At 57.2% G+C, this 23,910-nt stretch overlaps 2 protein-coding genes across 7 annotated transcripts; both read right to left on the minus strand.

Moving 5' to 3' along the window:
- Window positions 1-83: 83 nt before the first annotated feature.
- On the minus strand, window positions 84-13,913 carry KHK (ketohexokinase). 6 transcript variants are annotated; one of them, XM_077843774.1, is made up of 10 exons: window positions 13,743-13,913; window positions 13,296-13,530; window positions 8,571-8,687; window positions 6,225-6,446; window positions 5,906-6,040; window positions 4,041-4,113; window positions 3,299-3,445; window positions 1,965-2,053; window positions 455-612; window positions 84-373 (listed from the first exon to the last, which is right to left on the minus strand). In XM_077843774.1, the coding sequence occupies exons 2-10, from the start codon at window positions 13,385-13,387 to the stop codon at window positions 288-290; spliced, it is 1,119 nt and encodes a 372-aa protein (XP_077699900.1). In that variant the 5' UTR covers window positions 13,388-13,530; window positions 13,743-13,913; the 3' UTR covers window positions 84-287. The 6 variants fall into 6 exon arrangements, with proteins under 6 accessions (XP_077699900.1, XP_077699901.1, XP_077699902.1 ...); XM_077843775.1 differs by having other exon boundaries at window positions 6,225-6,359; window positions 13,296-13,911; XM_077843776.1 differs by lacking the exon at window positions 5,906-6,040 and having other exon boundaries at window positions 13,296-13,912.
- A 299-nt stretch (window positions 13,914-14,212) lies between these two features.
- On the minus strand, window positions 14,213-21,974 carry EMILIN1 (elastin microfibril interfacer 1). Its single transcript, XM_077843784.1, has 8 exons — window positions 21,341-21,974; window positions 20,272-20,397; window positions 19,595-19,815; window positions 16,542-18,479; window positions 16,055-16,171; window positions 15,623-15,640; window positions 15,319-15,456; window positions 14,213-14,933 (listed from the first exon to the last, which is right to left on the minus strand). The coding sequence occupies exons 1-8, from the start codon at window positions 21,508-21,510 to the stop codon at window positions 14,596-14,598; spliced, it is 3,066 nt and encodes a 1,021-aa protein (XP_077699910.1). The 5' UTR covers window positions 21,511-21,974; the 3' UTR covers window positions 14,213-14,595.
- Between the last annotated feature and the right edge of the window lie 1,936 nt (window positions 21,975-23,910).

The raw sequence follows: 23,910 nt of genomic DNA on the forward strand, positions 1-23,910 counted from the left end.
TGTAGTATCAAAGCCTCTGTAATAATCCCCAGCCAGAGCAGTTCAGACATCAAGAACAAACAGACTGGCAGAAGGAAGCCGGGTCTGGGGCAGGAGATTTATTTGCTCTGCAGCTCAGTAGCATGAGACACCAGGACACAGGCGGAGCCTCCTCACAGCCCACATCTGCCCAGAGAGCAGGGCGGTCCAGATGCCTGGCTGGATGGAAGGGAGAAGGTAATGATGGCCGGTGGTGCCAGCCTCCGGGGAGGGGGTGGTGTGAGCCAGCGCCCCCTGCCACAGGGCGTTCACACGATGCCTTCAAAGCCCTGTAGGCCACACTTCTTGCCGGCCACCTGGCACCCAAACCTCAAAGCCTCCTGCATAGTCTTCCCTGTAGGGACAAATAGCTGGATCAGCGTGGTCTCTGGGTAGGGGCAGGCCTCAGGCCCATGCTTCCTGCCGGGGTACTCACCCTGGGACAGGCTGAATATGACTGAGGCGTTGAAGGTGTCTCCGGCTCCCAGAGTATCCACCACCCGGGGTGGAGGGAAAGCGTCTGAGTGCAGCAGCCGCCCGTCAGGACCCAGGGCATCAGCACCTTCCTCAGCCCAGGCGCAGATAAGTGTAGCCCTGCAAGGCCCTCCATTCAGCTGGGCTGTCAGCTCCCACCTGGCCCCCAGTCTCACCCCCTCCCCAGGGCGGCCCCCCCTGGCCCCAGTCTCACCCCCTCCCCAGGGCAGCCCCCCCACCTGGCCTCCAGTCTCACCCCCTCCCCAGGGCAGCCCCCCCCACCTGGCCCCAGTCTCACCCCCTCCCCAGGGCAGCCCCCCGACCTGGCCCCAGTCTCACCCCCTCCCCAGGGCAGCCCCCCGACCTGGCCCCAGTCTCACCCCCTCCCCAGGGCAGCCCCCCGACCTGGCCCCAGTCTCACCCCCTCCCCAGGGCAGCCCCCCCACCTGGCCTCCAGTCTCACCCCCTCCCCAGGGCAGCACCCCCCCACCTGGCCCCAGTCTCACCCCTTCCCCAGGGCAGCACCCCCACCTGGCCCCCAGTCTCACCCCTTCCCCAGGGCAGCCCCCCCACCTGGCCCCAGTCTCACCCCCTCCCCAGGGCAGCCCCCCCACCTGGCCCCCAGTCTCACCCCTTCCCCAGGGCAGCCCCCCCACCTGGCCCCAGTCTCACCCCCTCCCCAGGGCAGCCCCCCCACCTGGCCCCCAGTCTCACCCCTTCCCCAGGGCAGCACCCCCACCTGGCCTCCAGTCTCACCCCCTCCCCAGGGCAGCCCCCCCACCTGGCCCCAGTCTCACCCCCTCCCCAGGGCAGCCCCCCCACCTGGCCCCAGTCTCACCCCCTCCCCAGGGCAGCCCCCCCACCTGGCCCCAGTCTCACCCCCTCCCCAGGGCAGCCCCCCCACCTGGCCCCAGTCTCACCCCCTCCCCAGGGCAGCACCTCCACCTGGCTCCCAGTCTCACCCCCTCCCCAGGGCAGCACCCCCCGACCTGGCCCCAGTCTCACCCCTTCCCCAGGGTAGCACCCCCACCTGGCCCCCAGTCTCACCCCCTCCCCAGGGCAGCCCCCCCACCTGGCCCCAGTCTCACCCCCTCCCCAGGGCAGCCCCCCCACCTGGCCCCAGTCTCACCCCCTCCCCAGGGCAGCCCCCCCACCTGGCCCCAGTCTCACCCCCTCCCCAGGGCAGCACCTCCACCTGGCTCCCAGTCTCACCCCCTCCCAGGGCAGCACCCCCCGACCTGGCCCCAGTCTCACCCCTTCCCCAGGGTAGCACCCCCACCTGGCCCCCAGTCTCACCCCTTCCCCAGGGCAGCCCCCCCACCTGGCCCCAGTCTCACCCCTCCCCAGGGCAGCCCCCCCACCTGGCCCCAGTCTCACCCCCTCCCCAGAGCAGCCCCCCCCACCCCTACCCCCACCCCCAGGGCTCACTCATTCTCCAGACCCAAAGCCTCCTCCTGGCTTCCCTTGCTCACCCTTTCCTCACACGACCGTACAAACCCCTCAGGGCCTCCACTGCTGACCGGTACCCTAAGTGCCTGGCCACATCTTTGCTGACAAACACCTGTGGGCAGTGGAAAGGAGGCTGTGGGTCACCCTGACCTAGTCCCAGCTCAGTCACCACCAGTGGCCTAGCGCTGCCACCCCGCCAACATGGCGCCTAAATCCCCAACGTAGCATCTCACTGTCCCACAGGAATGCGTTTTCATACTTGCTCAAGATGTGCGGGGCTACAGCCCTTTGTAAATTGTGACACAAAGTCCCTGGTTTATTTGGTCTAAGATCAACGAATTTCCTGCAATTGAAAACCCAAAGCGAGCCTTGGGCGCCATCTTGCGGTGAAAGCAACCACTGCCAAGTTACACCTCCGGCTCTCAGGAGCCTCTTGCTTTGTTTTACTTTCCTAATACAACTGCCCTCGGGGTCTAGTTTCTTCACCTTTAAAGCAAAGAGGGCGGGGGCTGTAGAGCTTACTCAACACCAGTTACACGTTAAGAGCTGCCAGAGAGAGTTTTGTTAAAAAATACTTCAGCCAAGCTCCACCGCCAACCATCAAATAAAAACCCAGGGTGTGGCTCAGGCATCCACACCTTCCCGCAGCCACCGGAGGCCCAGCCAGCTTGGGCTATGATGCTAGGATTGTCATTCAGATTTCATTTCTATCCCAGCACTACCCAAATTTACCTTATGCGAGTCCCCTTCCTATCCTCCGTCACCCCTCGGTGGCTCCCCGAGCCTGCCGCCCACCCCAGAGCTGGAGGACACCTGGGAGAACTGCCCCATTCCCTCACTTGATGGGGCGTTCGGGGGTGGGAGGTGCGGGGGAGGCGGTGAGGAGGCCCAGGGAGGAGGTACTCCCATGCAGGGTGCTCTGTCGCTGGCTCTAGTAGCCCTCTGGCCATTCTCATACTTATGCACCCACTGGGATGGAGAAATTTTGCTTCATGGCCACCAAAGCTGGGGTCCTGCCTCTTTGCCCCCTACCTGCCAATGCCATCAAGCCATTCCAGGTATGGTAGGCATTCCAGGTAACCAAGGGAATGCTTGGTTCCCTTTAAGACCCAAATGAGCTGGGACGCCTGGGTGGCTTAATGGCTGAGCATCTGCCTTCAGTTCAGGCTCGGGTCATGATTCCGGAGTCCCAGGATGGAGTCCCACATTGGGTTCCCTGCAGGGAGCCTGCTTCTCCTCTGCCTACGTCTCTGCCTCTCTCTGTATTTCTCATGAATAAATAAATAAAATCTTAAAAAAAAAAAAAAAAGACCCAAATGAGCTGGATGTGGCAAGGGGAAGCTGCAGGGCCACTCACCACATCTCCATAGCCAAACAGCTGGAACAGCTCCTCTCGGGGCTTCTCCACCTCCACAGATACTTGGATCTTCTGACCTGGAGGCTGCGTGGCATTGTGCCGTTCTATCCGCTGCAGCATCTTTACCTGCTCAGATGCGTTCCGGCCCTGGGGTGGGGTGGGGGGGGCAGGGCAACTCAGGACCTACAGGGCAGTGCCCAGCTGCTTCTGGCTCCTTCTTCCCTCCCCACTGGAACTCTGGGTGAGGGGGGACAGGAGCAGAGGTAGGCTGGGCTGGAACTCCATTCTAAGTTTCATAATTCTAGGGCAGTCATGGACCTTGGAGACCTTATTGACCGTCTCCCCCCATTTCACCGATGAGGAGACAAAGGAGTAAAAAAGAGACTCTCCTAAGGACCTATGCTGAATTAAATGACAAGGCTAGGATTAGAACTCAGGACTTCTCCGAGTGTGGAGGAGGTGGGCAGCCTGTAACACGGAAAGCATGGGTCTTTGCCTGGAGCCAGCATACTGCCCTGGTGCCTACATCCTGCTGTGTGAACCGGAGTAAGGTGCTTTCTGGGCCTTGATTTCCTACCTGAAAACACAGAAAGATGCAGAGGGAATGGATGGGGGGGCGGGGGCTGTTGCAGGAGTCATTTATCTGGAAAGTACTTCCTGGCTCAAAAAAGTTAAGAAGCCAGAATACATGGAGGGGCTGGCAGGTTGAACCCCTCAAAGCATAGGTAGGGTGGCAACTTGCCTCAATGTGGATCCACTTGAACCGGGTCAGATCAACCTTATCAAAGTCTGTAGCAGACACATCTGGCAGGTTCCTAAGTCACGGACAGAAAGCACAGAAAAGAGGCATGGTGAGGCAAGCCAGGGCCAGCATCTCTAACTGGCTGCTGGGGCCCCTATCCCTAGTGCTGCCTGCAGCATGGCCAGGAGCTGGATCTGCAACACAGCCTTCCAAGGCTCAGCTCCAGGAGAGGCCGTTTCAGGCTAAACTCTTGACCATTCCTTGCCCTACCCAGTTCCATCCAGAGAGGGGACTGGAGGCAGTCTGCTAGGGTGCCCTTCGGGTATTGTCCAAGGGTAAACTCAACTGCAGCTTGTGTCAAGAGGCCAGTTGAGTGTGCCTTGGAGACCACATCTCCCAGGAATGCTCTAAGAGCACCAGGGACTACAATTCCCAGAATTCCCCCCTTGCCAGCAGCACACGCAGCTCCCAGCATGCAGTGGCCCAGTGAACTACAAAGGCCATGGCTACTCTGGGTCTGGTCCTGTTCACTTCTGGCATCTCAGCAGTGATGGCACCGCTGTTCTAGGGTTGGCAGCTCCATGTTGCAACCCTGAGGTCAAGGTTGGTGCTTGAGGTTGAGTTTATGTTTGGCTGACTTAGGTGGCGCCCCAGGAAGCATCTGCCTTGACCAGAGACCTACACCTAACCTATGCCCTCCCCTCCACATTCTGTAGCTGAATCTATCTAATTAACTAGCTGTGTACCTGGGCCTTTCTGAGGCTGCTTCTCCATTGGTAAGTGGATCCAAATCCACCAGACTGCTGCAGTTAGAGGTAATGTGTGTGGATATGTCTGCACTGAGGCCAGTGGGCAACAAATGTTTCTCCTCTGAGCTCTTCTCCTCTTCCTGTGAATACCATGTGGTGTCCTTGATCAAAGTTGCTACAGATTGATTGTTGCTTAATGGGCTAGAATCGCCCAAGGTGAAGGTCACTGCCAGCACATATGCCCACTGACTTATTCACTGGGACACGGGGAGCTCAGAGACACTGGCCATAAGGCTTGTCCTAGGACAGCTGCCCCCTCTCCCCAGGTCCTGGAGTCATGCTGGGCGATTGGGACACCCTAAACCCCAGGGCCGCTGGGTGTGGACCACCACAGCCCTAACACAGTACCTGGAACACACTAGGTTCTTAGTAAACTACATGTCTGAGATTCTTCAGGAGGGAATCTGGGAGAGATGAGAAAAGTGGGGGTCCACAGGGCCTCTCCCTAGTAGCTTGGGACTTTAAACAGATTCCTTCCCACCAGTTAGCATGGCATCTGATGGCCCAATGTTCCCTCTGCCTTGGCAATGGCTGTGAGTTGTATGTGGCATTTGGCCTGGCTTCATTGTGCAGGGACCTTCATGGTGGGCTCATCTCTTCTGACCACCCAAACCCAGCTCTTTGGTGCCATGCTGCAGGCTGGCAACTCTGGGGCTGACCCTGGAAATCCAATGAATGGATCCCCTTTAGGGCTTAAGATGGTTTGAATCACAAAATCACATCTCCCATCCATCCCTCTCTCCTCAAAACAATTTACCCACACCCACACCCAGGCTTCTGATTGACCAATTATGGAGGAATCACACGATGAATTATGTTTTGGACAGGCTTGCCTGCCCATGGTGTTGACCAAGGCCAAGTCACCAGGCAGAGCAAAGCACATCCCTTCCCACCTCACTTCTCCCTAATTGAAAACAATTGAGAAGTCACAGTTTGGCATGGGGACAATTTCTGGCACAAAGAGAGAGGCGCAGAGAGCGGGCAGTTGGGATGCCCACATGGCGAGGGAGGGAACTGATTGGTGGGCTGTGCCAGGGTGAGGCCAGGGGGCCTTACGTGTCGTAGAGCACAATGGTGCGGGAGCCATTGGAGTTGTTGACGATGCAGCAAGAACAAGGGGTTTCCCCTTTGCCCTGCCAGGCCACCTGAGACACATCCACGCCCCGCTGCCTGAAGTCAGCCACCAGGAAGCTTGGGGTGGAGTCCGAGCCAAGGGGAGGGCAAGGAGACACAGATTAGAGCCTACAAGGGGCCTGGACCTCTTGCAGGGAGTGGCAGGGGTGGTGGAGCATGTGGCCTCCGAGAGAAGAAGGGTCCTGTTCTGGGAGTTAGTGATGGCGGCGGTGGCTGGCAAGGCACAGACAGAGGTACAAACCTGTAGGCATGTAGGATGGTGCGGCTACCACTGGCCTCGTTGATGATGACCGTGGAGATGGGGACAGAGCCCGTGGTCTGAAAGACTGTGTAGTGGAGGTCCACGGAATAGCGGTGGAAGTCATCCAGGACAAAACTGCCAGGACGGAGTATCCCCGGGGGGAGGTACGGTTCGACAAAGGTTTGGGGATCTGAGGGCAGGTGGCAGGGGCCACTAGGGACCCTGGATGAAGTGGAGGGGGGTAGGAAGGAACTGGAAACCACCACACTGTCCCAGGCTGTGCAAAGGGGCAGGAGAGGCAGGAGAGGGAGGGGTGCAGAGCCTGGAACCCAGTGAGAAAACCACTAAGGGACATTTCTTTTAGATCCTGATTGAAGTAACCTCCAACCCCAAACCTGTCTTTCAGTCTGACTCAAGCCAGAAAAGATGTGTTTAAGTTCATAAAACTTAAGTTCTTGGGACTCCTGGGTGGCTCAGCGGTTGAGCATCTGCCTTTGGCTCAGGGTGTGATCCCGGAGTCCCGGGATCGAGCCCTGCATCGGGCTCCCTGCATGGAGCCTGCTTCTCCCTCTGCCTACGTCTCTGCCTCTCTCTCTATCTCTCTCTCTCTCTGTCTCTCATGAATAAATAAAATCTTAAAAAAAAAAAAACTTAAGTTCATAAAACTATTTGGGCTAGATCTGAGGCCTAGAGCATGAACCCTGTTTGAACAGAGCAGGTGAGGGCACTGTGGCCTGTCTCATGCAAAGCCCAGGCATAATTAATAATTACCAAGTGGTACTTTGCCCCCCCGCTGCCCTCTACACACTCATCCTCACTCTTCTTTCTGAATTCCCTTGCCTTGCTAATGTGGTTCGACACCCACCTACACCATGCCCAACCAGGAAGTGGTCCTGCCTTGGTGGGCCACTCATTGCCCTCTTCTCTCACGGCAAGGTGAACCCTCCAGCCAGTGAGCTGGCTCACAGCGTCTGATGCTCCTCAGAGTGGGCCTGATTCCCTTCTGATCAGAGTGAGCAGGAGATAGCCCCTCGGGGATACTGCACACAAAGAACACCCCACATTTTCTGGCCCTCTCTGAAAACAGTGTCCTGTGACCACTAGTCCAGCCACTATCCTGACCTTTCTCACTATGGCTGGGCCCCACTTTTGGCAACACCAAAGCTGGACAGTACAAGTTGGGTCATCTCTCCTCATCTTACACCTCGAGGATCCTTTAACCACTAACGTGACCAAAACATGCAAACTGTGGCCTGGTTTTCCAAATGACTTTTTGTACCCACAGTGCCCGGCACATGGTAGGTATTCATTAAATGTTTGTTGAACACAGGGGGAGAATGTGGAATGGTGCACTTCCCAGCATTATTGTTCCATGAAGATGAGCCCCCTACCCAAAGCAAGAGCAGCAGTCTTGCCTCTTATGGCCACTGATGAAAGTTAGCAAGTGACCAGCTGTTGGCTCCGGGTCCCTCTGTCCCACCTCACAGGGCAGGCCCTTGCCCCCTGATCTGTTCTGTGCCAGTTCACTGAGAAAGGGAATCTGGCTGCAGCTCAGGGGGCTGGGCTTTGGCGGCAGCCCCCCTGAAACCAGGGTTCAAAGGGCAAATGCTTCACAGACCAGCAACCTGGCAGCCTGCCCTACTGCCCACAGTGGGCAAAGTGTGGGCCTCACCTCCCGATAAGTGTTTGCTTAATTGGCAGTGCCAGGGGTCAAAGGGCTTTTGGGTCCCTACAGCAGCTAACACAGAGAAAGTGTGTGGGTCACCATGGGCTGCAGCCTCACAGCTGGTGAGCTGAGGCCTAGGTCTGGGCCCAGCTTTAGCATGTGACTTCGGAGCGGGAGAGTCCTCAGGCAGGGTGTTCTTGTTACTTCAGTTAACAAGAGGGATGCAAGCACAGGCTCTGTTCCCTCAACTGGGAAAGAAATTATGGGCCTGAACCCTAGGACCATGGATGCTCGACATCCTTGAGGGAGGGTGGGTACAGCATGTCCCTGACTGCCTTCTGCTGCCAGCATAGCCAGGACCACAGGGAATCGAGAAGGGCAAGGTCATATCCACCGCAGAGTCTGTCGGAAGCAAGGAAGGTGGGAAGCTGAGCGGGCTCCGGGGAGTGGCCAAGGAGAGGCTGTGGAAAGGAAGGCTTTAACAGGACAGCATTAACACCTGAGCTGCAGATAAGCCACACTCGGGAGGGTCCAGGATGCTGGTGCTCCGTCCCGCTGCCTCCCACCTAGTTCTGGTGGCCACAAACCATTTCTGATAGCCTGCCCCCGACCCAGGGTTAAGACTTCCTTCTTTTCCACCCACCCTCTGGGCAGGCCTTCCGGCTCCCTCCTCCACTCACTCGGCAACGTGGCCCGGGGCCATCGAGCCCATGAAGGCACAGGGGGCTCCCAGCAGGGATAGAACAGTGCAGGAGTTGGATGCGTTGCCTCCACGCTGCCATCTCTGGGACAAGCACCTGCAAAACACGTGGAGGGTTCCTGCAGCTCCGGCAGGCTGGCGCCGGGGGCAGCAAGGCCCGCCACGGAGCCCAGGATGGGGAAAAGCTGGCAGATCTTCCTCAGAAAGCGTCTAACCAGCCTTCCCACTTTCACTCATTCAGATCCATCCCAAAGGAGGGCTCCAGGGTGGGTGACCTCATTCTCAGTCACAGTGACCCACCCCTCCCAGGAGCCGCTGCGCCCTGATTGCTGGAGAACTTCCAGCACCTCTTCCCAAATGTGTCAAATCTGCTAACTGCTCTGCCCTTGGGGGAATCCACTTCAATAATAACTCAGGGTAAAATGAGTAAGTCGGGGTGCCAACCTGGACATTGAGGTCATTTAATTGGGGGCGGGGGGAGTAACTTATACGATATGAAAGGTTAAAAAGATTATTGGATGAAGACCAGTTTCTCTCCATTTTTGTTTCCCCTTTCTTTCAGCTTTATTGAAATATAACTGGCATATAACATTCTGTAACATGATTTGAAATGAGCACATATCACATAATGATTACCACAGTAAGGTTAGTTAACACGGCATCTCATTACATAATTACCTTTTTTAAAATAAATATTTTATTTATATATTTGACTGAGTGAAAGAACACAAGCAGGGGGAGCGGTAGGCAGAGGGAGAGAGAGAAGCAGGCTCCCCACTGAGCAGGGAGCTGGGGATGTGGGGCTTGATCCCAGGACCCTGGGATCACGACCTGAGCCAAAGGTAGACACTTAACCAACTGAGCAATCCAGGCGCCCCACCTTTTCTCTTTCTTTAGTTTTTCTCCATCTTCACTGAAAATCTAACTAAGGTGTATGCTGAGGAGACTAACTGAAGATGCACTTGCAGGACCTCATTGCCATCAACAATGAAGTATCAATGACTTATGCACATCAAAGCACTTTAATGATTTCTCCCTGTGCCCCAACAGTGCAGGCTGCTACTTCCATGCTTCCAGTTCCAAAAAGAGTAACAGTAGCCGCTTACAATAAGAACCACCAATTAGGGGGATCCCTGGGTGGCTCAACGGTTTGGTGCCTGCCTTTGGCCCAGGACGCGATCCTGGAGTCCCCGGATCGAGTCCCCGGATCGAGTCCCCGGATCGAGTCCCCGGATCGAGTCCCGGGATCGAGTCCCACATCGGGCTCCCGGCATGGAGCCTGCTTCTCTCTCTGCCTCTCTCTCTCTCTCTCTCTCTCTCTCTCTCTGTGTTTATCATAAATAAATAAATAAATCTTTAAAAAAAACACTAATTAAGAGAAATGAATGACGCAGAATGTTTAGGCTAAGGTATATTGGCACACAAAACTTAACCCTGAAGTTCCCTTCAGTCTTGGGAAAAGGGGTCCGTGATCTCATTAGGAAGGATACTACTTTGTAAAGGGTCAAACAGTTCTCAAGCTATGAGCTTTAGAGAAATTTTTGGGCAGATTAGAATGGGGGAGTCTTGTGGGATTTGACTGACTCAGGATCACACCAATAGTTAGTGACAAAGCTGCTATCAGAAACCGGGTGGCCTGACTCCCAAATCACTGCAATGTACTCTGTAGTTTTGAATGGAAGTAATTAGGTGCCAGCTTGGATGAGGTTTTGAAGAAAGGGTATAAACTTTTACTTTGTGGAAATCCTTCAAAGTCACACTGATACCCAACTTCCTGTGCAGAAATGCTCTGCTGAGGGACGCCTGGGTGGCTCAGCAGCTGAGCATCTGCCTTTGGCTCAAGGCGTGATCCGGGAATCCTGGGATCAAGTCCCGCATCAGGCTCCCTGCAGGGAGCTTACTTCTCCATCTGCCTATGTCCCTGCCTCTCTCTCTCTCTGTCTCTGTCTCTCAGGAATAAATAAATAAAATCTTTAAAAAAAAAAAAGAAAGGAAGGAAGGAAGGAAGGAAGGAAGGAAGGAAGGAAGGAAGGAAGGAAGGAAAGAAAAGAAAAAAGAAAAGAAGAGAAGAGAAGAGAAGAAAAGAAAAGAAAGAAAAGAAAAGAAAAAAAGAAAAGAAAGAAAAGAAAAGAAAAAAAGAAAAGAAAAGAAAAGAAAAGAAAAGAAAAGAAAAGAAAAGAAAAGAAAAGAAAAGAAAAGAAAAGAAATCTGAGGGTCCCCAGATGCCTGTGGAGCACAGAGAGCCTGGGACAGGTGGGACTGAAATGCCTGGGAAGGACTGGGACCCCACTTGGGCTTGCTCATCTGGGAGACACAAGCGTCCAGGAGGTGGGTCAGGGGTGGGCCCACAAGAGAGAGAGAAGAGGAGGGAGGGAGACAGAGACAGAGACAGAGACAAGAGAGACCCTATGGACAACCCACACTGCTCTGCAGAGGAGCAAAACCATGGGTCTGGGTAGGAGGGGGTGCACCCTGAGAGCAGGGGGCATGGAGAACATGAGAAGGATCTTTTGAGAGAGGTGCCTAAGTGCCCACCTTCAAAATGAGCCCATCCTAGTGGGAGCTAGCAGGATCTCCGAGCCTCTCTTAACTGAGCTTTGTATGCAAGCTCAAAGAGAATGGGACTGCACCTCTCGTTGGAAGCAGCACTCCAGGTCTTCCCCGGGACCCCAGTCCTTGGAAGACCTGTGGCCCTGGAACCCACCCTGTTCTCTTGAGAGGAGGTCTAACTTCTAACCCTGCAGCACAAGGTGGGGTGGTTGACCTGGCTAGGCCTACAAAGTGGCATCCCCTTGTGCCCCTCCCCCACTGCCCTCCCGCAACCCCCCCCCCCCAAGGGCTCTAAGCTCTAGCAAACAAAGCAGCCCAAAGCAAAGGGCCAACTCCATGAGACCAGTGGCAAAGGGAGAAGAAGCACAGGAGATGATAGAGGGCTGGAGCACTAGATTCCTAGGAATTATAATTACTGCTCTGCCACTCATTAACTATGTGGCCTTACAATAATTATTTAATTCCTCCACCTAGGGAGCTGCTTCCTTATCTATAAAGAGAGGATTTGATTTCCCATGGCCTGCTATAAAGAAAGTATGTAATGATGCATGTGACAGTGCTGGGGGGTACCCAGAGCCTGGAGAATACCAGTTCTCTCCCTTCAATTAGAAGAGGGAAACTGGGTATTCATGGCTATGAGCACTATAGTGTCTTCTTGGAATTAAACCTTGAACTAGACAGAACCTTTTAGCCAGACAGTCCTTGGCTGAGACAACTGACAGCCAAAGACCAATTCTTGTTATTCAAAGCACCAGACCAGACCAAGAGAAAGCTACAGGTTCCGTGCCACAGAAATGCCCTCCTGGGATTGCAGTGCAGCAGTGAGGTTCTTACCAAAAGCAAATAGAAGACCCAATGAGCGACTCTTCAACTTCTACCAGACAACCAAGAAGTATGTTGTTCGTTGATTTTTGTAAAAGACTTCTGGTAAACTCCTTTTGGAATTGAGCACCAGGGCAAAGTTGGTCATGGCACAGGCACCAGCTCTATCCATAACCCACAGCATTTCCAAACTTGCCTCTAGTGCCAGCAAGCCCTGAAGCTCAAATACCACTGTTTTAAGTGTTTGTTTGTTTTTTTTTAAGATTTTTATTTATTTATTCATGAGAGACAGAGACAGAGAGAGAGAGAGAGGCAGAGACACAGGCAGAGGGAGAAGCAGGCTCCATGCAGGGAGCCTGACATGGGACTTGATCCCAGGACTCCAGGATCACACCCTGAGCTGAAGGCTGCACTAAACTGCTGAGCCACCGGGGCTGCCCTGTTTTAAGTGTTCTTTTTGTTTGTTTGTTTTTTGTTTGTTTTTAAGTATTCTTACACTCTAACTGCACATACTTATTATTGTAAGCTACCTCAAAATTTATTTTAAAAACAGATGAGATATACGTGGTAGATAAATTAGAAGTAAATGCTGGTGAAAGGCAAGAGCATGGGTCTTTTTGTTAAAAAGAAAGAAGCTGGGATCCCTGGGTGGCGCAGCGGTTTGGCGCCTGCCTTTGGCCCAGGGCGCGATCCTGGAGACCCGGGATCGAATCCCACGTCAGGCTGCCGGTGCATGGAGCCTGCTTCTCCCTCTGCCTGTGTCTCTGCCTCTCTCTCTCTCTCTGTGACTATCATGCATAAATAAATAAAATCTTTAAAAAAAAAAAAAAAAAAAAGAAAGAAGCTGGAGGCGCCTGGGTGGCCCAGTGGGTTGAACGTCTGCCTTTGCCTGGGGTCCTGGGATCCAGCCCCACGTGGGGAATCCCTGCTCAGCGGGGAGCCTGCTTCTCCCTCTCCCCTCTGGTCTGCTCTCTTTCTCGCTCTTCCTCTCTCAAATACATCAAATCTTAAAAGAGAGAAGAAAAAAGCTGGCCCTGCACCTTACTAGTTGCATGCCCTTGGATAAATCACTTGATCTCGAAGAGTCTCTAAAGGCGACAATGATTCCTGAAACGGGAATTGGCGAACACAGTGCTATCCAAAGCCGGGTCTTATAATTAACGGCCTCAGTTCTTCCCCGGGTCCCCCGGGGCGGAGGGCACGGGACACCAGCTCCCGAGGCTGCATTCTCACTGCGGGCCCCTGACCCCGCGGACCTGGGGTCTTGGCTGCCGGGCTCAAACGCGGGGCCGCAGCGGCCCCTGGGATCTCCGAGGGGCCCGGGCGCCCCTACCTGCTGTCCGTGTCCTCCTCCGGGTACTTGTCCACCACACTGATGATGTCCAGCACCACCAGCCCCACGCAGAGGATCTGCTTGTCTTCCATGGGGCTGCTCCCGGAGCCTTCTGCCCGCCTGGCTGACTGGGCTCCTCCTGGGCTCTGCCTCTTATCCCGGAGGATCGGGTCCCCTCTCCAGAGGCTGATTTGGCTCCTCCTCTGCGTCCCGAGCTCCTCCCCCAGGGAGACTCCTGCAGCCAGGCGGGAATGGAGCAGGTCCCTTGCTCCCCACGCCCACCGATTCAATTGGGAGCCTGGGAGCGCAGACCCCGAGGCCTTGGTCCCCGACTTCCCCTTAGCAGGTGGCGTGGCCTTGCAGATGGCAACGCCTCCCACTTCCCGGCCTCAGTTTCCTCACTTGTCAGATAGACTCGGAGCTAATGCAAATCTCTCTAAAGCGTACCTAGGCAATCTTCTGAATGCAAAAGACGTGCAGCACAAAGGCGCCCCGTGCCCCTCCCTCTCCGGCACGGGGGGCTCGCGCTGCAGACCCGCCGCGAGGTTGAGCCGGGCCTCGCCGCGGCGGCCTGAACCCTCAGTCCCTGCAGCGCTCGCGCTGTCGCGGCGGCTGCGCCCGCCCCCGAGGCCCCGCCAATCCCAGCTCGAGGGAGCTGCGGGGCCGCTAGGTGAGCGGCGGCGGTCACGTGACGGGAGTCGGGGGGGCAGCGCCCCCTGGCGGACGGCGGCGGAACCGGGGTTCGGGGGAGGAGCGCGGGGCCGCTGCGCCTCTCTCCGCGGGCGCGTGCGGAGGAAGCGCGCGCGGAGCCCCAGGGCCGGAGGTGGGGGCGACCAGGGTGGGAAACCCAGGGCTCCCCCCTCACCCCGTCCCATCTGTACTTCTGTGTACCCTTGAACACATACTGGAGCAGACGGTTTGTTTTGTTTTGTTTTGTTTTTTAGAAAAACCAAGTGTCTTTATTCCTGAATAGTTTGGTACGGCGGTGGGGGCCAGAGCCCCTCGGGAGAGCCCTGCCTCGGGCTAGAGACCGGCTGGAGGAGCTGCGAAGGTGCGAGGATCGGCTCCCCAGCCGTCTGGGCCCTGCAGGGCGAGCAGGCCAAAAGTCTGGACGTGGGGATCCCAGAGTCTCCGCCCGGGGCGCTCAGGCCGTGGCGAGGAGAGTGCTCTGGGCGCCTGCGCGGCACAGGTACTGGACGGCTCGCCTGGGGCTGGGGGGCCAGGACGGAGCCCCGCCGTCCCCGCTGGCTCTTTGGCCGGCGGCGTAGACACTTCGGGCCGGTCATGCCCAGCCGTCTGTCTACACCTGTTCTAGCTCCAAGTCCCCGTAGAGCAGGGCTCCGCTGAAGATGGTGAGCGGCTCCTCCGAGTGCGCCAGCTGCCCCATGACCAGGTCGATGCAGACCGTGTCTCCAGCCTGCAGCGGCAGGATGAGGCTGAAGACGCCCAGGGCTCCGGGGCTCGGCTGGCTCTCTGCGATGGGCTTATTCTCCAGGCCCTCAGGTTCATAGCCACCAGAGTCTATGCGGGCCACGCCCAGGTTGGAGCGGGACAGCACGGCCTCCACTTTCTCGTGCCGGTGCCCAGTTAGCACCGCGCTCAGCAAGTAGCGGCCGGCCAGTGGTGCTGTGAACACGCCTGGGGACGGAGAATGGCAGTCAGGAGGGGCCTGGGAGGTGTTAGGGAGCCCATCCAGAACTCCTGGACTAAGCAGAGACCTCCAGGGTCTTTTCACCTGTCTTCCACTAGAATGTAAGTTCCACCAAGAGAATTTGGCGCCTTGTTCATTACAACATCCCCAGGCCCCCAACAAAGAGCTGTTGAACAGAAGCGCTCCTCCCCCAAAACCCCTTTCCCTTAGCCCAAGCTGTGGTGAGAATGAATAAATGAAGATAAAAGGGGTCTCCCCAAACCAGAGCATGAAAAGATACCCCTTGCCCGAGGGGGCAAGAATGAGAACACGTCACCACATAGCTTTGTGCTGGCTTGCCCCACGGCCCAGCCAGCCTGCTTCCAGGCTTACCAGTCTCTGGATCATAGTAGCCCCCATCGTTGAGCAGGACTCTGTCGAAGGGCACTGTGCCTGGTTCAGACCGTGGCAAACTCAAGGCAGCTGAAAAGGCCACCCGGGGCACAAAGGGTGCTGGTGCCCCCTCCACTCCTGGGTAGGGATAAGGTGGGGGTCAGAGTAGATACTCAGTGCAGAGCTGCCTGGTCCCCATCCCCTCCTGGGTCTCTCCCTCCAGGGCTGCCTGAGGCCTTCTGCCCTCCATCCAACCCCTCATTCAGTTTTCCTCCCTCTGACACCCCAGATGGGAGGAACTTACCCTGCTCTCCTTGGGGACCTGTGGGAAGAGGAAAGGGAGCGGTGAGATGTGGGGCAGCTCTCACTAAGTCACTCAGCAAATATCAGCTGAGTCTTTCGCTGTCCTACAGACATACAGACTCCAAAGCAGGAATGGGGGTATCAAGAAAAGGAGGAATAAGGTCCTTTCAGTTCAACTCGTCCCCAGCCTTTCACACCCTACATATCCCTGTGAGCTCAGCCTTAGTCTTCAATACAGCAGGAAGGTTACCACATTGAACCGGCCCATATAGTGACTGTGCCGGTCCCTCATCACTGTCAGCCACGTAGGACCCCTCACTCCTTGCCCCTTTCCTCCTTTCTCTTTCAAATCCAGAATGGAACGAATGTCAAGCCTAGGGCTGCTAGAGATGTGGGGGAGCCCTGACTGCAGTATGGATCTCAGCCCACATACCTGGTGGCCCGATGGGTCCTCTTTGTCCATCCTTGCCTGGAGGTCCTGAAGGTCCAGCAGGGCCTGGGGGTCCCTGTATCCCAGGAGGCCCTGGGGGCCCGGCCTCACCCGGGGGCCCTACGGTGATAAAAATTAAGTTGAAGGGAAGCCATAAAAACAGTTTCCAAAGGACAAAGAAGGTTGTGGCTCCATGGGCAGGTGCATGGGGCCCATGGGGCTGCCCATGCTGGATACCTGGCTGGCAGGGCAGCACCCCACCCCCAACCACTGTCCTGTCTGAGCTGCCAGGGGAGAGTGGGGAGCTAGGAGCTTGGATCATCTCTTATGGACACACCAACCCCCGGGACATTGGTGGGCCTGCAATTCATGCTGGGTAGAATAAGGAGAAAGTATATAAGGTTATGGCTGGCTGTTGTGGAGGGGGAGAGGAAAAAGAAAGGACCAGAAAGGGGTCCCCCCACCTCCCACTGCACCAGTGCCCCCTCACCAGTGAGGTCCTTCAGACTGAGCTGGTGAAGCTGGTCCTCCAGGAGCAGCACGGAGCTGTTAAGGGCACTGAGCCGCCTGCCCAGGCCCGCCTGCCCCCCCAGCAGCTTCTCTAGCAAGGCTGCCTGTGTCTGGCTGGTGCTGTTGGTTTCCCGTAGCCCAGCCCAGAGCCCAGCTACATGTCTGGAAAGGCCCTCTCGTAGGCCCTGCAGTCCCCCAGCCACCGTGTCCAACCGCTCACAGACTCCTTCAAGGCGGCCCAATCGCCCCTCTAGGCTGGGGCACTGGCCAGCCTGTGCCTGTCCCTCTTCCAGGCCTCGGAAGCGCTCCTCACTCTCCGTAGCATGCTCTGTGGCCTCTTGCTGCAGCCTGTTAATCTCCGAGATGATACGGTCCTTGGTGGCTCCAAGGTCAGCCAGATCAGCCCCCTGGCCCTCCACAGTGGTCTGGAGCTCATGCAGTGAGTCATTGAGAGAGCTGAAGGTGAGAATAACCTCAGAGAGCTCTCCTTGCAGGGCCTGTAGGGCTGAGCCAGAGCTCCCCCCAAACACACTGAAGCCATCCAGAGGCCCTCTGCTTGGTCCCCCAACACCTGGGCCAGCCCCGGGGCCCCGTGGGGGGAGCAGGGGGCAGGAGCAGCGCTCCACACCATCTCGAAGGCGGCCCAGCTCCTCCTGGACACCACCACAGGCCCCACAGCCCTCATCCCCACGGGCCTGCAGTAGTCCCTCCAGTTGGCCCAGCCGTGCTGCTGTGAGATTCAGCTGCAGTGCAAACTCTGCAAGTGTCTCGTCCTGCGCGTCGACACGACCCTGAAGCTGGCCCACAACCCCTTGCAGTCTCTCCAGTGCAGCCTGCTGGGCTTCCCCGGCTGCTCCCACCTTGTGCAGGCCTGAGCCCACTAGACGCAGCTGCCCCTCGCTGTCTAGCACCCTGCGCTCCAAGGCACTGAGGATCTCACTGACCTGGGAGTCCTGCTCCCCGGGGGCCCCAGAGCAGAGCTGCCCACATGCCTGCACAGCCCCTGCCACCTGCTCTTCCAGCAGATCCAGCCGCCCACCCAGCTCCCTGCTCACATTGGTCAATAGTCCCTCCAGCCTTTCTAGTCGGCCCCGGGCAGCAGGCAGCCAGTGGCCCAGGCCCCCAGGACGCCCAGGCCAGCCCTCCTCCTGTTCCTCTGAGGGGCCCAGAGTGGAGTTGAATTGGTCCTCCAGGCGAGAAAGGCGGGACGCTAAGCTGGTGTAGCCTGGGGGGTGGCCCCCCTGCCCAGCCGCTCCCCCCAGCTCGGTGCCTCGCCGCCCGCTCAGCACTGTCACGGAGCCGGCCACGACATCCAGCCTCCGCTCCAGCTCGGCTAGCCGCCGGCCCAGCTCGGGAGGGCAGCACTCCTGAAGGGGCCTGCGGCCCACAGCCTGCCCGGGGAGCTGCCGCTGCCGCTCTTCCACGGAGGCCAGGAGCTTCTCCAGTGCCCGCAGCCGCTCGCGATCCTCCTGTTGCTGCCGGCGGAAGCCATCGAGCCCCGCCAGGCACACGGAGCAGGACTCCTGCAGCCGCCGCTCCAGTTCCCGCAGCAGCTCCTCACTGTGGCCCGGAGGGGCCGGGGCGGGGTCCAGGGCCCGGCTACCGCCACTGCCACTGCCACCGCCACCTCCGGTGTGATGGTTGTTGAGATGGCCCAGCTCCTGGTCATGGGTGGAGACACGGTTGTCCAGGAGCTGCAGCTGCTGCTGGATCTCACTGAGGGTTTCGTGCACGCCAGGACGGGCAGCTGCATCTGCCGGCTGCTGCCTCCCGTTGAAGGCCGTCTCCACGGCCCTCTGGACGTCTTCCGCCAGGCGCCCACTCAGTCCCTGCAGGACACCTCGGAGACCCTGCAGCTCCTTTGTCAGGCTCTGCACCTGCTCCTCCAGCTGTTGTACCTTCTCTGAGTCCCCAGGACCTGGCAGAGAGGGGAAGGCATCAGACAGAGTGGCTGGACCTCAGAACTCAGTGAGCCCTCCTTGCAGGGCCTATAGGCCTCCTAGGCCCTGCTCTCCCCAGCTCCGACACGAGGTCCTAGCTGATTTGGCCACTGTTAGCTGGGTAATTTGGGCAAAGACAAGACAGGGGGAACCTCCATTTACTAAATGCCTCTAGGCCAAAATTGTACCATGGCTTTCCCTCCCTTATAAGACTCCACTGGATAGATATCACAGCGTTTCCCATTTTGTTGACTGTGAGAAAGAGAACCAGAGGAGATTAGGGAACTTGGCCATAGATTACAAGTTTCATAAGTGGCAGAGACAAGTTTCAAACCCAGCTCATCAATCTGACCAGCAAGTCTACTGTCCAGAGTAGGTCTCAGAAGTTGTTTGCTTATCTGTGAAATGGGAGTATGGGGAGGCACAGTGGACCCCACAACAGTGGCTATTCCTGAGCAACATCTCTCCATAACACCACAGGGACAGACAAGGTTCCACGGGAAGGCTGCAGGGGCTCGAGCTGGATAGTGGGAGAGTCAGCCAGAAGTTCCTGTTTCCATCATTACAGCATGACTATCTCCCTGGCAGACAAACACAGCACATCCGCAGTGCCCAGGGCGCGTGCAAGCAGGAAGGCCATGGGGACCGCTGCATTCTGGGACCTGCAGTCTCCAGAGGCCCCTGAGGGGCCTGGGACCTGTAGTTGAGTGCAGTGCATTCTAGGACTTGTAGTCTGAACTGTCTAATCCCTTGGTGACCAAACTTCTCGAAGGAATTCCCCCTTCCTCCTGCAGCCGTTCTCAAGTAGGAAGTATCTCAGCCACATGTGGGCGTGTGTGAGCACATTCTCTTGCTCTGCCTTCTTTTTCTCTTGATCTCTCGCAATCTCGGTTTCTATCTGACTCACACATTCGCACACACACACACACACACACATTCACACACATGCGCAGGCAGAGAATCTCAGGGATCTCACTCCCTTCTGTCCCCTTCTTCTGACTGGGAGCATGGAGTTTTTCCCTCAGCAGCCTGGCCCCTCATTTTCCAGCCAGCACCAGCTCCCACTTCTCCCCCCAGAGGCTCCCCTACTCACCTTCCCCGCCTAGTCCACTCAGGTGGCTTCCTGCGCTGGAGCCAGAGAGGTTGGGGCGGGCGGGCCGGGGCCGGGGGCGTGGGGTGGTAGGTGCAGGACCCAGCGCTGGGGCGGGACCCTCAGCACAGTCATCGCCCCCATACCCCTGACAGCACCTCCACTCCATATCCGACACAGTCTTGTAGGCCACTCGGTAGCGAGGGCGGAGGAAGCTGCGGTACCTGGGAGAGGCAGAGGAGGCTTCTTTACTCTTCCCTGTTCTGTCAGTGGCCCTGCATCCTGTCTTTGGAGATGGGCAGCTGCTGGTGGTGGACCCTCAGGTTGGATCCCCCTTAGCATCCAGCATGTGGCTGTGCTCAGTTGACAGCTGTCAGCTTGCTGGCCAAGGGCCAAAACCCTATTCTTCCTCCCCCGTCCTATGCTGGAGACTTGAACTCCTCATCCTGAGCCTGACTCTGCCCAGAGAAGGCATCTGGGGGCTGACAGGGTGGTCTGGTAACTTTGCTCTCAGTAACCAACCCCAACTGTTGCCTCAGTGTCTTCCCAAAATGGGTCTGACCGAAGCCCCCAGTCCTGCCCCTTGGTACCTGCTTTGTACAAATTCCCCAAATTGGCTGCCCTCCTTCTGGCCTAGCCCAGCCCCCACCAAGTACCCATTCCCTAGCGCCAGGGCTCACATGATGCTGCGGGGACACTGGGGCTGGCCCCAGCCACAGGGCTGGTAGTCAGGCTTGACGAAGGTCTCCACTCCATCCTCAAGGACACAGCTCACTGTCCGGGTCACCACATAGGCACACCAGTTCCTGTAGGCACAACCCAGCTGGGCCCAAAGGCCAGAGACACAAGCCCCAGAGGAGGGCCAGGGGCTACCAGAGAGGCTGAGGGAAGGTCAAAGGATGAAGGGCCCCTGGGGACCAGTAGGAGCCAGGGCTTTGGCAAGGGCAGCTCCCCCCACGCTTTCCTGTGCAGTAGGAGTCAGTAAAGACTTTTCAAGACAGTGAGACAAGGCATAAAATGGAAAACCACAACTGTAAGAAGTTGATCCTCACGGCTGCAGGGTCCTGGGGAGCCTCTGAATTCACACATTCATTCATGTCCTTTTCTGTGTCAATCCCCAGCTTGGCGTGGCCTGTATGAGCCAGCTGGCTGGGTCCCTCTGGTGATCCCCTGGATGCTGGCTTCCACCCACCCCTCAGGGGAGAGGCCAGGGCAGGCAGGGGTCCAGCTCAGGGTTAAGTAGAGAATAAGCCATTGATGAGCCCTGCCCCCCTTGGGGTTTGCGTTCTACACTCTTGGCCCCATTCATGCTGGCCTTTGATCTGTGTCCGGCTGGAGAGCCCAAAGGAACAGAGCAGGAACGGTGTTAGAAAGAATCACAAATTACTGGATGGGGCCAGGAAGCCCTAGGAAGGGATAAAGGTCTGCCGGAGAATACCAGGCTGGTACGTAGCTGGCAGCTTGCAGGAAGGCCTGGCCCATGCCCCTCAGGGTCATTTCCCTGGGCACCTAGCTACAGGTCCCACTGAGGTTAGAGGGGGACCGATCTATTTAGGGGGCCCTAGAAATGCTCTGCAGGAAGGTGAGCTTGTGCGGAGCCACCTGATGGATGGGCTTCCTCTCCCCCTCTTCCCTGCATTAGGGCATACAGCCCCGGGGGAGGGTAGCCAAGGCGGGGGCTGGGACACCCACCTTCTGACCCACCCTTCCCACCCACGTCCAGCCCTGGGCTGGGACCCAGGCTCTTACCTGTGGCGGCTGGCAGGCCGGGGAGCGCTCTGGGCCTGGGGTTCCCCAGGACTGAGAGCCCCACCGCCCCCCGTGTAGAGGCTATAACCACGAGGAGGGTAGCTAGCTGCCCCCACGGCTGTGGTCAGCAGGCAGCAGAGGTAGCAGCTCCAGAGCGTGCTGGGGGCCATGGTAGGGGTGCTCGGCCGTGGCCCTCAGAGGCACATCCCGGCCCGGCCGCTGGCGCCTCTGTGTGGAGCAGGGGATGCCGCTGCTCCAAGGGACGGCGCTGGCCGGGGGTCCTGTCCCCAGCTTCCTGCGGCAGCCCCCAGCCACACGCCTCCTTCTCGGCAGCCTGGCCTGACCCCTCTCCCCCTCCTCTTTCCTCCTCAGGCTCCTGTCCCTCCCTCAGTTCCTTCCGCTCTCCTATTCTCTGCTTCTGAGGGGGTTTGTTCTCTGTGCCCCCTGGCCTTCTGTGCCTGGTCCCTGCCCCTCTCAGATGCTGCTTCCTGGGCCTCCGCCCCCCCTCACCCCAGCAGGCCCTCCTCTGGCTTCCCTATCTGTTTTCCCCAATGACCGGATCCTGGAGGTGACAGGGCTTTGCCCCTGTGGCTGTTGAGAGGCGCAAGAGTGGCTGTGGGGCGGGCCCTGGCCTCCCGCCTCCCTCTCTCGCTCACTCCCTTCCCCCCTGTCTGGCTGGCGGTCCAGCCTCCCCCCTTCCTCCCCCCACCTCTCCAACCATCGTGCGCCACATCTGCTTCTTGTTAACTCCGGGAAAGAGAGGAAAAAAAAGGAAAAACAGAGAAATGCGGAGTTGCCGCCAGGCTTGGGGCCAGCCTCTCAGACGGGCCACATGGAGTGGAGCCGGGGCCAGAGCTGGGGAGGAGGCCCAGGGCTGGTCGCTGAGACAGGGAACGGGAGCTGGAGCCACAGCTCCCCTGGGGCTAGGGCAAGCCTCTCCTGAGAGAGAAGACCCGAGAATGGAGCCAGGAGGGGAGAGGAGGAGGGGAGGACTGTAAAAGGGAGAATGAACTCTGGAGGGCTCAGCAGGACGTCACTCATCATTTAGTCCAGTTGCCTCCTTTTACAGATGTGAGTAACGAGGCCCAAAGCTGGAAGGTAACTTGTAGGGGCAAGGCAAGAGTGGGGCTCTGATTAGAATCTACATACCTGGGTTGGTGACTTGGGACAAAGAAGGAGAGGGGAGAGGGCTACTGGGCCAGAGAGGAAGAGGAAAGACTCCACTGAGGCAGGCAGGAAATTGAGGGACACCAGAAGAAGAAACGAATCTGGAAATGAGAGTGCAGCCTTCTGTCACGCTTGGAGAGAACACAGGAAAAGAGGATAAAGACTCATTCTCAAAAAACCAAACAAATATGGATCTCAGGCTTGCTTGTCGTGGTGAAGGCCAGGCCATAAAGAAGGGGAGGGGAAGGGGAGAGGCAAACCGGGTGGTATCTAGATGTATGGAGCCCAGAGGAAGTCCCTCCCCAGCCTGGAGGCAAGCCTGAGAGCCTGTGGAGCAGGTGAGGAGCTCAGTCACACTCAGCCACCAGCCTGAGCAGAAAGCTCCTGTTGAGAGGAGTCCGAAAGTGTCAGCTGGCCCCCCTTCACCATCTGGCCTCTGCACTGTCCTAGGGTCCAGGTGTCCCTGTGTGGTGGGGCTGTTGCTTGCAAGAGCAAAGCAGAAGTAGCAGACAGAAGGGAGGTGAGCAAGCCATGGGTAGGCATTGTGGAGGCGCCCAGGTGGCAAAGGCACATGTAGGACTCTGTTAGGAGCACCTGGGGCTGCTGGACACAGGCACTGAAACACAGAACCAACACAAAGCAGGACAGACAGCGTGCCAAGGGGGCCAGACAAATGGATGATGTGTTCTGGGGAAGGGGAGGGGAAAGGCAGCTGGATGCTCCGGGGAGTCAGAGTTGAGCCGTTGGAAGAGAGAGAGAGAGAGAGAGAGAGAGAGAGGCAGAACAGTGTTGGGGAAAGAAAGTGAAAAACAGAGATGGGGGAGGGGAGAGACTACAGGCTGGAGAAAGAGGCCTGCCTCAGTTTCCTCATTGCTCAACATGGGAATCATAACAGCACCCTCCTTCTTAGGTTTGGGAGGATTAAGTGAATACATGTAAAGCATTTAGAATAGCACCTGGCACATGGTAAATGCTCAGTAAAAGTTAGCTGTTGTGTCAGGAAGTCAGAGAAGCTGATTGTGGAAAAATTGGGACAGGCCCAAATGACTGGTTAAGAGCTTGGATTACAAGCTTTTCAGTAGGAGCTCGATATGCCTGCAGAAAGAAGACCTGGCAGGCAAGAGCAATGTGCAGGGTTTTAGGCCCATGGACACTGGTTCCACCTCCTCCTCTCAGTACTGTTATCACTTGGAACAAATGCCATGACTCTTCTGGAGGTCTGTCAGCTATTGTTTCAGGTGCCTTGGAAATGACAAAGTGATGTAGCCTGGAAAGAGAAGGCCATGGTTGCCTGGGGACTACCTGGGTAAGGAGGGGCCAGAGAAAGGGAGACAATACAGAAGATCCCGGGGTTTGAGCCAGGGTGGGGAAATCAAGGCGAGCAACAGCTTTGGAAGAAAGAT

Source organism: Canis aureus, chromosome 12 (assembly GCF_053574225.1).
Source record: "Canis aureus isolate CA01 chromosome 12, VMU_Caureus_v.1.0, whole genome shotgun sequence".
NCBI lineage: Eukaryota > Metazoa > Chordata > Mammalia > Carnivora > Canidae > Canis > Canis aureus.